Source organism: Cornus florida, unplaced genomic scaffold, assembly GCF_030987335.1.
Source record: "Cornus florida cultivar Cherokee Brave unplaced genomic scaffold, ASM3098733v1 CherokeeBrave_3.0.0_Hap2_Chr07, whole genome shotgun sequence".
NCBI lineage: Eukaryota > Viridiplantae > Streptophyta > Magnoliopsida > Cornales > Cornaceae > Cornus > Cornus florida.
In genome coordinates this window covers 21,087,772-21,100,975 of record NW_026775577.1, presented here as the reverse complement: position 1 = coordinate 21,100,975, position 13,204 = coordinate 21,087,772, and the positions used below count along the sequence as shown (strand labels likewise).

The window sequence follows — 13,204 nt, the reverse complement described above, 5'->3', positions numbered from 1 at the left end:
TCTACTGCTGGTATTAAACCACGTCAACTAATTTAAAGAAAATTTAAAAACTATACCATTTTGAGATAAGAAAAATTTACCAAAGTTTAAAAACTGTACATTCTAACTCAATGTAGAAGTAAACCCTACCAGTAGGTCACACCATTTAAACTCTTAACTCAATTGTTTCCCCTACTTTTTCAAACTCACACCAAATCAATCAAATTAACAACTTTTTTAATTCAATAAGGATTCTTGAAACTAACAGATTTACTCATGTCATTAATTCAATAAAAAATTTTCAAACTAACATAATTACTCATGGAAATATTTTTGTATAAATCAATAAACATTCTTGAACCCAAATTAACAGAATTATAAATTCGAAAGTTTTCAACATATTATATCAAAATAAACTATCCAAAGTACATTCTTTCAAAACTAAACCAACCAAATTACATTATTTCAACACACCAAATTAAACAAACCAAATAACATTCTTTCAACACACCAAACTAAACAGACCAAATTATATTTTTTTTTGGGTAAGTAAAATCTAATTAATAAACGAAGAACTGTATAGCAAGGGCAAAACCCAACAAAAGAGAAAGCCCTAGGGCAAGACAAAGGGCTAAACAGACCCAACCAAAACAGGAAACAACCTCCCAACCGAGCCACTACAAATCAAAAGCAGCAAGCTGGAACGAGGAGAGAGGGACAATCAAAAGGATTACAAAGCAACCTGTGGAGGTATGGCATTGATCACTGAGCTCAGAAGGCTCCAATCAGCAGCGATAGACCTCGAGGCTGCACAATCCCTATATTCAACGGTTGCGAGCTTACACCGCACGCAGCCATCAAATTACATTATTCCAAACCAAAGTACGGAAGTCTTAAAAAGGGAGATGAATAGTTCACACAAAATACATTAAAAACCACTCCGAAGCCTCTAGAAAGGCTTTCCATGAGAATTACATGAGTTGTAGAGCTGAAAAGAAAATGATATAAATGTTAGACCAAATTAAAGAGTATAAATTAAAGAAGAATATTCTTGAAAAACAAGCGGAGAGCAAAAAGAAACACTAAACTTTTACATAAATTAGTAAATGTAACACTCGAGCTCATACTATATATGCCTTGGCAAATATCCATAATGAGCTCAGTTTTGATTAGTAAATATAGCATACAAGCTTATGCATTGATTTTTGATTAGTTAAAAACACTCAAGCTCCTACTATATCTTAAAAATTGGAATGATTAATATAATTGAAAGAGTGCCAAAAGGTTTATCTTTTCTTCTTTCCCGTAGGTGAAAAATATAAAGGCACAGGAATAGACAATAAAAAAAATACATAAAAGAGATCATTTAAAATTCCATATACTCCCTCCGTCCCAAAAAAGGCATATTTATAGAAATTCGAGTTTTTAAGTGGACATACATTTAATGCATTGTCCCCTTTTAAAATTACCAACTTGTCCCTTCTAATTTAAATATATAGTTACAAAGTTTGAAATTTTTTAAAAAGATAAAGGACAATTTTAAAAATATAGAACTTATTTGCTTTGACTTTTCAAAGAGGACAATTAATTTGGGACATGTAAAAAGAGATAAATAGACTACTAATTTGAGATGGAGGGAGTACTCAATTGAATAAATTAGTTAAATATAAAATTCGATCTACTCGGTGAACATATATAAATTCATTAAGTAATAATCTAAGTACCCATTAATTGAGATATCAATTTAAAATTTAAATCTAATCACCAATTAAAGAACCGTACACGCAGTGATTTATAAACACCCACACAAAGAGTGATATATAAACTCCACACACACGCGGTGATGATATATGGACACCCACACGAATCTTTTAATTTGAAGAAGTAAGAGAGAGGGAGAGAGGGAGTGTGTGTGTGTGTGTGAGAGAGAGAGAGAGAGAGAGAGAGAGCACTGATCATAGGACATAGCACTAGTGGACTGCCACGGTGGTACTTGGTAGGTATGAAGGAAGAGAGGTGGAGGAAAGATGAGAATGAACAAATTTTTTTGGTTTGGTATAGAGGAGATAAATAGATAAAGGAAAATATGATAGATAAGTCATCTTTCCTCTTTTACAAATTTTCATCCCTATAAATGGATAAAAAAAAAGACAAGTAAAGCTATTATGTAAGTTTTAAATTACGATACTATCATTTATAAATTACAATATTACATCTACTAATGAATATAATGGTAAAAAGAAACATAAAACTACATATAGATATAGGTATAGTTATTGAGTTAGCCGTCCTAAATAATAAAATTATCTATTTTAAAAGTCTATTTTTCAATTTGATTGATTTCAACAAAATAATTACAAATGCATCAAAAATTATTATTAAAGTCCCAAATACACTCTTTGTAATCTAGTTTGCTTTTTTGCTGTTGAGATGTATGACGTTGGTTACTGTTTGTTTCCTTCTTTAGTAAAATTTGTAGTGAAACCAAATTTACAAAATTATGAAATAAAATTAAAAAGTAAAATAAAAAAAACATACCAACAAAAACCTACCAATAAACATACCAATATTATGCTGTAAAAGTCTAATTAAAGATATAAAACACTCTTTGAAACATAAAAATTATAATAAGATTTTATGGTGTACCAATATTATGGTGCAAAGGAATATGACTTATCAAATATGACAATTGTTTTGAGAATGAAATATTTGTATTTGCTACATTATTTTGTTGGGATCGTGTGATACCCCTTGTGTTCTTAGCAAAATAATATAGTTTTTTAATAATACGTTTATTTTATTTTGCTGTTTTATTTTATTATATAATCTTGTAAATTTGGTCTCATTATAAATATACATGAAATCAATTTGAAAAGATAATTAGAAAAACTTTATTTGATATATATATATATATATATATATATATATATATTGATAATTAATCAATTTTATTAAAGAAGGAATCAAGCAGCACCTAAAGAGGCATATATGTGACAACCAAAAAGAAGTCAAATTACAAAGAGGGTATTTAGGACTTTAACAATAATTCTTGATGTATATGTAATTATTTTGTTTAAATCTATTAAATTGAAAATAGACTTTAAAAATAGACCATTTTGTTATTTAGGACTCTTAATTCTGCCTATGTGTAACTTTCCCTGCATCTATAAATTGATATAATGGTAAAAATAATTTAAAACTTTATTCCCTAGTCTCCTAATCAATACAACAATTTGTTAGTTGTTGAATTTTATTTTATTTTATTTTATTTTATTTTATTTTATTTTTTTTTTTGTTTAATCTAGCTAAGAAATGACACAATCTCTTCTAGATGTCTCATCTATCCCTCTTTCTCTCCTTTTTATTTAAATATTTTCCTACAAATCAATCTTGATAAAGACATAAATAATACTTACCTAAGTGTTATCTGAGTTAGTTGCGATTGTTGATTATCTTCTCCAAGATCTCCTTCCTCCCATTCATTACATTAACTCTGCACGTCTCAGTATGCTCGCTCAATTCCTGAATGGTTTTCATAAACCCACTCAGCTCTTTCTTCATCTCTTCCATAGTCTGCCTCACAGCAGCATCTTCTGTAACGGCAAAAACAGCATTTTCCAACAGTGACTCAAACTCATTTTTCAATTTATCCACAACTGCTCGAATGTTTTCTAAGTCAGCTTTCCCAATGAGAATCCAAAAGTTTATTGAACTCGTTATATCTAACCGTCCTTTCACCTCTTTCTCATAACTCATCCAAAGGGAATTCATCCATCCACCCATTGACCCTAACCCGGCAGCAGTGACAGCCCCCAAGACCGCCACAAACGGTGGTGCAGCAATTGCGGCTGCCACAAAAGAACATATCAGAACAGAAGCACAAGTCGCACCAAAAATGACATTCGATACAATCCTCCAAGTATTCATTGACTTCAACTTCTTATCAAGCTTTTTCTTCTTTTCTCGCACTTTCTCTAACATTGACTTCTGCATTTCATAGACAGATGTTAACATGGAGGAGAACTCTTCGGTAAACGGGCTACCTGTCGTCTTGAAATTCTCCAATAATTTTAGCGTCTTCGAGTAAGTTTTCCTCTTCCCATCAACCCTTTCTTTCTGTTCTTCCTCAAATTGCTCTATAGCGACTTGAATCTTGGAATGGCTTAATCGGGCATGTTTGAGGCACTTCTGGAGAGCATTACAGACTTGCACAATCTGATAACTGTAATCCAAGTAGTCAATCACGAGATCGTACATGTCATCATTCTTCAATATGTCAAGTTTGAATTGGAGAAGGAGTTCGGCCACTTCTTGAGTCGTATTGACGAAGCAGCCAGTGAGCTCTTTCACTGAATTCAGAGAGAGTGGCCCATCCCGGGCCGACCCATTTACGAAGGTGTCGATGAATTGGGTGGTGCTTTGTTGGAGTTTGGAATCGTAGTACTGAACAAATGGGTCTTCTCGACACGCGACCTCATAGGAGCTCACTTCGGACGCGAGGTTTAGATATTGTTGTTCCTTTGTTTTGCTAGATTGAGCACCCATTGTGGTGGCAAACTTGGATTCAATGAGAGAGAAACTAGAAAACCCTCAAAGGAAATTTGAAAGCTAGCTTGGGGATATATATATATATATATATATAAGATATAATGGTGGTGGCAATCTTGGATTCAATGAAAGAGAAATTTGAAAGCTTAGGGATGTGTTAGATATTAAGATAGGGAGTAGGTATGAGGATGATTGCCATGAGCTCAATTTTTCAGCTGTAATGAGAGAGTGAGACGAGAGTCTAGCCAGATGAAAAAAAAAGATGGAAATTGTTGTGTATAAGAATGAAGTTCATCCCCGTTTAAATATGAAAAATGCTACTTGGGCGAAGACTTCAGCAGATATCCCAAACCGCGTAAACAGTGAAATTAGAAGCAAGTCTATGAGAAATTATACAGAAATTTCTATTCCAAACCAAGTCGCTCAAGTCTATGAAAAATTATACTGAAATTTCTATTCCAAACCATGTGGCTAAAGTCTTCAACAAAAATTAATATTTCAAACCACGTATCCAAACCACGTGACTGGAAATCATATGAAAATTTATACGAAAGACTCTTTTCAGATTTTTTTTTGGGTTTGAATGGAAACACAAACACGCATTATCATCAAAACATCCGCGGAAGGCTTTGATTTTCGATCCGTGCTGCATTAATTACGTCTGTTACAAGCAAGTTCCAGCCCCAAAGGGGACGGCAGGGCGGAAGAATATGCCAAAACATACCCAGAAAAAAGTCAAAGTCACTGTTTTCTCAAAGCCCAGCAACAATTTTTTGGGCCTACATCCAAACTTAATCCTACAACAAGGAAACACTTAATCCCCAAACCCAATTTAATCTTTATCATTGTGAGCTAAAAATAACACACAGGCCCAAAGTTCAAATTCCAACACCCAATTTCTCCTGGACCCTTGTACAACCAAACCCAAAGTAATGTTCATTCTTAATCATTGTGATTGGAGAGGAGGCCAGTCAAAATTGGCTCTTTTTTGGCCAATTTGGGCAAGCTAGGACCATGTCTCATTATTATTAATATTATTATTATTATTATTTTACGCACCATTCAAGTTAGGAGTACGATTTGAAAGTGAGATCTCAAAGACTTACCTCTCAAATCTCTGTCAATGCCGCTATATCCCTAGAGATGACCATGTCTCATTATGGCTGTACCACCAACAACCATTTCAAATATTTGTTCCTTAGGAGAGTCCCAAGTGCCAATTCAGGTGGGGTGGACCCAACTATTGCCACTTTTGGAGCTTCCCCGGTTTTCCCCTTTGCGTGATGCCATGACAAATTTGAGTGATTTTGCAGTGGTGAATGGCATTTTTCCATGGGGGCGGCGACACGGTCACCGGAATTTTGGGTGGACAGAGTTGTGGTGAAGAGGGAAACTTGAGTTGCCATGGCCATAGAGGGATGGAGAGAGGAGGTTGTTAGTTGTTAGTGATGGTGGTTATTGGTTTACGGGAGTATATGGACAAGGTCAATATTTGTGCAGTGAGTTTGAGAGATCTTAGATGGGTGGTGGGGATGTGGGTATTGGATAAAGTGATAGCGCTTGGACCAATTGAAATGTGTTATCTCATAGTCATTAGACAGTCTTACCCACACCTCAACCTTAATTGGAAACAAACATTCAACCTCGTTTTGATAATGTTCGTACATTAAAAAAAGAAAAAAAGAAGTGAAATAGCCGACAATGCATGCTTACATATGTCTATTTGATTGTAGTGTTACGTAGACAAGTTTAGTTATCTCATACGCTAGAAAAGTTGTGAAATAGTAATTCTGGAGTTACACGGTTTGTTCATAACTAGTTAGTTTATATCATAATTGTTTTTCTGTTAGGGTCTTGAATTTTGACTACATGTGGTAAAATTGTTCAAGTCGCAAAGAAGTACCTCCAAAAAAAATTGGTTTGAATAACATTGTTTTACTAAGAATTGTCATTTTTTTATTTTTATTTTTATTTTATTCTTTCACCAGTTATGCTATCAACTCATTTGAAACCACAGGTAACACATTGGATAAAGTAAAATTTCAACAAGTGAACACTTTAATTTTATTTTTTACATGCGAAGAAATTTAAGAAAATTTAAGTATTAATATATTATTTTTATTTTTGTTTTCTTTTGATTTTTAAATTTCAACACATAGAATTAAGAAAATTTTGAATGGTAGGCCCCATTAGAATGATGTTATAATTACAAAAATACCCCTTACTAGAAATTTAAGAAAATTTAAGTTTTTCTCAAAATAATTTTCGTTTTAGGAGCTCACTCACTTTAGACTATGTCTAGATGTTGTTCCTATATTTTGCTAGAATGAATATCCATTGTGGTGGAAGTTTCTATTCCAAATCGTGTCACTAGAAGCAAGTCTATACAATATTACTTACCATATAGAAAATGATACATAAGACTTGAGCTGAAGTCTCTCGCAAAAATCTTTGTCCGAACCACGTCGCTAGAAGTTATATGTAAAATGATACAGAAGAAGTCTTCAAAAGTCTAATGTAAAAATCTCTATCCCAAACCGCGTCGCTAGAAACAAGTCTATACAGCATTACTTATCATATGAAAAATAATACAGTGGACTTGAGCTGAAACTTTCTGCAAAAATCTTTATCTAAATCATGTCGCTAGAAGCTGTATGAAAAATGAAATAGAAGACTTTACTTTTCTCAGTCCAAACCACGTAATTAGAAGTTATATGAAAAAAGATACGGAGCACTTTTGTCGCGAAAATCATTGCATCCGTAGAATGCAAAGTGAGTCCCATCTTCTGAATGCAAAACCACTGGGCATGATCATGTAGCATTAAATAATTGGGTACAAGCAAGTCCCAGGCCCAAAGTTGGAGTAAACACCCACAATATTGATTCTAATGGACTCGAATATTTAATCTCTTTTGGATAATGTCAGTGCATAAAAAATAAAAAAATAAAAATGTGAACCATGCAGACAATATAAGCTTGCCCTATGCCTCTTCGATCATTCTAATTTGTATTTAAATAAATCGGCTACAACATATAATTCTTGCAAAAAGCCAGTAATAACATATGATTGATTTTTCCAAAATATTTTACCACTAACCTGAATGAGTCTCTACCATTGGAATGAGAGAGAAATTAGAATACCTAAAATGATATTTGAAATCTTGGGGATGTGTTAGGTATGATTGTGGTGGCAAACTTGGATTCAATGAGAGATAAATTTGAAAGCTTGGGAATGTGTTAGATATGATGATAGATAGTGGGTACAACGATGATAACTATGAGCTCAATTCTTTAGCTGCAATGACAGAGTTAGACTGAAGTTTAGGTGGATGAAAATTGTTCTCTTAGTGAAGTCCATTCCAAATTAAATAAGAAAAATGATACTTTGGTAGAAGAGCCGAGGACCCAAACTGCGTCGTTGGAAATAAGTTCATATTTCCCCAAACTTACAACTGTATAGAAGTCTGATGCAAAAATCTCTCCCAAAACGGCGTCGCTACAAGAAAGCCCATACAACATTACTACTATATGAAAAATGATACATAAGACTTGAGCTGAAGTCTTCTGCAAAAATCTCTGTCCAAACTACGTTGTTAAAAGCTATATAAAAAATGATATAGAAGATTTGAAAAATCTAATGTGGAAATCTCTATTTAAATGATTTTATCATTAATGAGACGTGACATAATTAGCTTTCCTTTCTAGAGTTGAAATTATAATTGCTTGATGTTTAATTCGGTGTTTTATTTAATTATTTATTTTATTTTATCAGGGTTTTGCCAGTAAGCAAGATGAGGTTGATGGAGCCAACAAAAATAAAAGTAATGGCAGTAATTTAGTTGTTGATGGAATTCCATTACTTTTATTTAATTATTTGTTTTATTTTATCAAAGTTTTGCCAGTAAGCAAGATGAGGGATCCCTCGCAAAACAGGCAAAAACATTGTGACTTCTAATAAGGATTGGATGGGTTTTAGGTCTTCTGAGGTCATCTGGTTACGATCGATCCTACTTGAACCACAATCGATCTTGACATTCTACGATCGATAAATATTTGAATTTAAAGATTACAAAATATCTATCTAAGTAGCGTTCGACGAGTCTTTAAAGATTCGAATTCGTCAATAATAGATTCCAAGTCAATCTTAGAAACAAGCTCCCTTTCAAGATTGATGGTCATGCTGTCAGCAAGAAATCCATCACCAATCATGCTACACATCACTTTTTTTTACACGTTTCATGCTTGAGTAGGAGGCTGAGGTGGGCTAATACTATATATATATATATATGTATATTTTGGTGGGCTACAACCCACCCTCTATCCACCTTTGCCAATGAGGGATCTGGCAGGAGCTGTAACTGAGAGGTGAATGATTTGAGTTTGAAAAAAAGGATGTAAATCAGTAACTAGGGAGGAGAAGTCCAATGATTGTTGGAAATTAAGCTATCAACTCCAACAAAGGTGTCAAGTTGAAGAATTTTCATAGCATTGAGCTCCAACTAAGCAACAAGAGGTCCATTTGGCAGCCAATAATCCACTCACATCTGTGTGTCCTTGCCAGTCCCCACCCTTGTGTCTTATAAATCCCCTAGCCATACTCCTGAGACTAAGCAACCCTCTCCACACACCTGGGCTTAAAAAAGAAGTTTTGATTGTCCAAAAGTTCCTCCCCTTGATAAGATAACTGTGCACCCATGCCACCCATAGGCTTTCCTTTCTTCTTGCAAAGAGTTTCCACATATGCTTAAGGTTAGCCACTGGATTAGATAAGTCAAGAATGGGAAAATTCAAATCCAAAATAATTCCCAAAGGACGCTAGAAAATTCAAAGTCGCTGTTCTCTCAAAGCCCAGTTTTCTTGAGCCCATTTTGTGACCTTATCCAAGGAACCCTTACTCTTCAAACCCAATTTGGAAGAAGCTAACTTAGCCTGACCAACATTTAGTCAATCACCCAATGTTTATCTTCCTGAGCAAAAATAACACACAGCCCAAAATTCAATTCCTACAGAACCCAATTTCTCCTGGACCCTTGTACAACCCAACCCAATTTTCAAATGCGCCAGCATAAATAGACAAACTCAATAAATAGTCCCTGTCCTCCATTTTTTTCCCAAAGCTTTAACAAACTGCAAAACTATTGAAGCCAAGACGAAAGGTCGACCTATCATTGTAAAGAGATAGCAAAAAACATTAATCCTAAGCGCATACGGACATCTCAATAATGTGTGATCAACAGATTCCACCTCGAGGCCACACCTCAAAAACCAATCATTCTCTACCATACATTTCTTCTTCAAATTGGCCGAAAAGTGGATCAACTTGCCTCTGCTTTTAATCTTCCAGAGCTTGTTTCAGAAACCGTATACAATTTGAACCTCTGCTAGTCTATCTGCATAGTTCCTCTGATGTGCAAGCTCTTGCACTCAATCAAAAGCAATTCTATACGTGGATTCCACCATAAATTTCCCATCAACTGACAAATGCCATACTTTCTTATCAGTGGCCATGGTTTCACTCACAATTAAACTGGCCTAAATTAACTGTGTTATTTTTGTTGGTATCTTCACTAGCTTTAGGGACTAATACAATATTAGTGGAATTAGTCCAGTGAGTAAGAAGTCATTAAACGCCCCTGTGATTCATCTCTGTAGCTTCTTTTAGAAGTTGTTGTTGATTCATCTCATGTGTTATTTTTGACTCCAAAAAGACTCCACTAATTCTCACCACAATGGTTAATTATACACAAACAAGTTACTCTTTTGTTTCTTTCTCTCTCAAGTCATGTGTGAACTCAGAAGATCTAAAATCATGTAATTAATATGTAATGAATTCAAAACTAATGTATAATTAATGTGCAGAGTTATTGTAGAATAACTTGTGTAATTAATGTAAAATATTTAAAGTCGTGTAGCATTTGGATCATTTTGGGCCCATTAAACCATGCAATAAAAAGCATTTACATGTGTGTGTGTGTGTATATATATAAATACATATTTATGTTAGTAATTATATATTTTTGTTTTTAATATTTTACAAATACTAGTTCTCACAATCTACCCTTGTGAAAAATAAATAAATAAAAAATAAAAAAAATTCATCCTCGAAATAAAAATTTATGTGCCATCAACCTTTTCTTCTAAGCGATGTGGGACAACACAATCATCAACTTTGTCCATGCTACCCCATTTTCGACTTGAAATTGGTCCTGATACCACTTTGTCACACCCCAATTTTTGAGACATGATAAAATAATATAATGCGAGTAAAAAATAAAACTATATGTAATGAAATAAAATAATTTCTTTTAACATTAAACATATTCTTCTTTCTTATTACGATTTTAACATATAAAAAAATCTCATAAAACTCATCAAGTGAGCCTTAATTCATTGCTTTTGAAATAATATTGGGATGAACAAAACTGTCCAATAGGAAAAGAACTTTAAATTTTTATATACAAGAAGATATAACCATCTATAATTAAAAGCAAAATTAAAATATAAAATAAACTTAAAATATAGTAACTCAATTCCAACAAGTTAATTAAAATAATTTCTTATATATTTTGGTCATTCTTGCAGCGGGCTGCTCACCCCCAACTAAAATTTTAGAACAATTCTTACAATTTTACATGTACGAACACACATAATCAAAATTTATCGATGAACCATGCATGATATACTTCTCTCTACAACATTTCACAACAACATAACTGTAATACCCCTGATTTTAAAAAGGATAGTCTCGGTATTTTTTTTAATTGCATTTAATTATTTAGTTGATTTCTTGGCTAATTGTTTACTTGTTTAATTGATTTAATTATTTGTTAAATGTGTTAATTGATTTAATTGTTTAAATGAAATTGTGTGTGATGATGTGTATTTATTTAGGAATTTAAATATATATATATATATAAGGAAAGTCATATATATTTATATATTACATATAAAAAGGATTACACATAGATTATACGTACCATATATTTTAGTTACCTTTTTAGTATTTAGATTTTATTTTATTTTTATTATTAGTTTGGCTTGGATTGGGAAAAGGATTAGTGTTATTTTATTTGACTATAAATATATAATTATAGGGTTGTGACAGAGGTTAGAAAATATATTACGTACTATATTTTAGAGAGAGAAAGAAGGAAGAGGAAGGAAGAGAAAAGGAAGAAGGAGGTTAGGGTTTTTTTTATCTAATCCCTAAAGGCAAGTTCTTTTCTAACTCTTCTCCTTTGATTCGTACCCTATGCATGCTCGATTAATTCTAGGTTCTTTAAATAAATTAATTGAATCTAATTATATAAATTTATTCAGTTCATGTGTTACTAATGGGTTTGAAATAATTTTCATATTTTGATAAATTAAATTTTCATGTGTTGTATTATAGTTTGGGTTTTAATTATGTTGTAATATATTATGGGTTTAGTATAGAGTAATTTATATAATTCAGATGGAATTAGATTTGATTCACACGCGCCGAACAAGGAAGTCATTGATAGTTGTTTTTAAAAAAAAAAAAACAAACAAACAGATTGTAATTTAATGTTAATTAGAATTTCTGTTTGTTTACTTCATGCACGCGTCACGAGAAATTTCTTTTAGCATTAGCATGAATCAAATTGGCATGCACCAGTTATATATATATATACGAATCAGTGTGGTTCCTTGTATACACGCCGAACGAGGTCAACTATATATGTTTCCATTAATCAGTTTATGAATGAAGTATATAAGAATTCAAAACTAAATTTTCTTTGTAAATTTGGCACGCCGAAAAAGGAAGTAACCATCAGTTTTGGTCACTTTTGCATTCTAGAATTCTATGCATTAATTGTAAGCAACAGTCTGTTTGTAGCAAGATATGACTTTAACATAAACTAGTTTATAATATTATTATAATTGAAATTTGTTTTATTCATAAAGTGTACACGCAGAACGAAATTTGTATAAAGTATAAGTCAGTTTAATATATTTTTGATTGATGAATCTGAATTAAATATTTATTTAATTTAATTAGATTCATTAAGAGTTGGAATGCATGTTTTAAGTGTACATGCTAAGTATGGAATTTAATTAATTTTAGAAAGGATAAATTAATTAAATATTGTTGGATTAAATTAGTTTAATCAATTATTTAGATTTAAATTAATTTAATGAGTACATGGGGATGTGCAATTTAATTGAGATGCATGTTAAATTCTTGTGATGTAAATTAAATGCATGCTAATTAGAATTGATATTTTTGCTGAAATAAATGCAAAGGACGTGTATAAGATTTATATCATATTTATTTGGTTTATTAGATGTAAATATATATATATATTTACATTATCCTTGGGTTGGAAACTGTTATTTGGATATGTTATGGATTAATGCACCATTATGGGATGGGGGCATATTAGGGACGGATTAACTTACGAGTTAAGTCCTACCTATTTTTAATAAGGGAACGGATTAACCATAGTGTTAAGTCCTACTTATTCGTGTCAGGTCAACGGAATAGTTGGATGACATAGTATTGAAATAATAATTGGATAGATTATTTTTGATGGTTGGATAGGACGGATTTTAAATATATAATTATACACCATGATATGAGCTTGAGTCTCAGGATCAGTGGTTAGGGTGCGTATATTGCCAGGGATGTGTAGCTAGATATAGCGTAGTTGTG

At 32.5% G+C, this 13,204-nt stretch overlaps 1 protein-coding gene across 1 annotated transcript; it reads right to left on the bottom strand.

Moving 5' to 3' along the window:
* Positions 1–386: 386 nt before the first annotated feature.
* Positions 387–6,029, bottom strand: LOC132266758 (UPF0496 protein At4g34320-like). The gene is made up of 2 exons (XM_059767744.1): positions 3,396–6,029; positions 387–967 (listed from the first exon to the last, which is right to left on the bottom strand). Exon 1 carries the CDS (start codon positions 4,522–4,524, stop codon positions 3,412–3,414), a length of 1,113 nt encoding a protein of 370 aa, XP_059623727.1. The 5' UTR covers positions 4,525–6,029; the 3' UTR covers positions 387–967; positions 3,396–3,411.
* Positions 6,030–13,204: the final 7,175 nt, after the last annotated feature.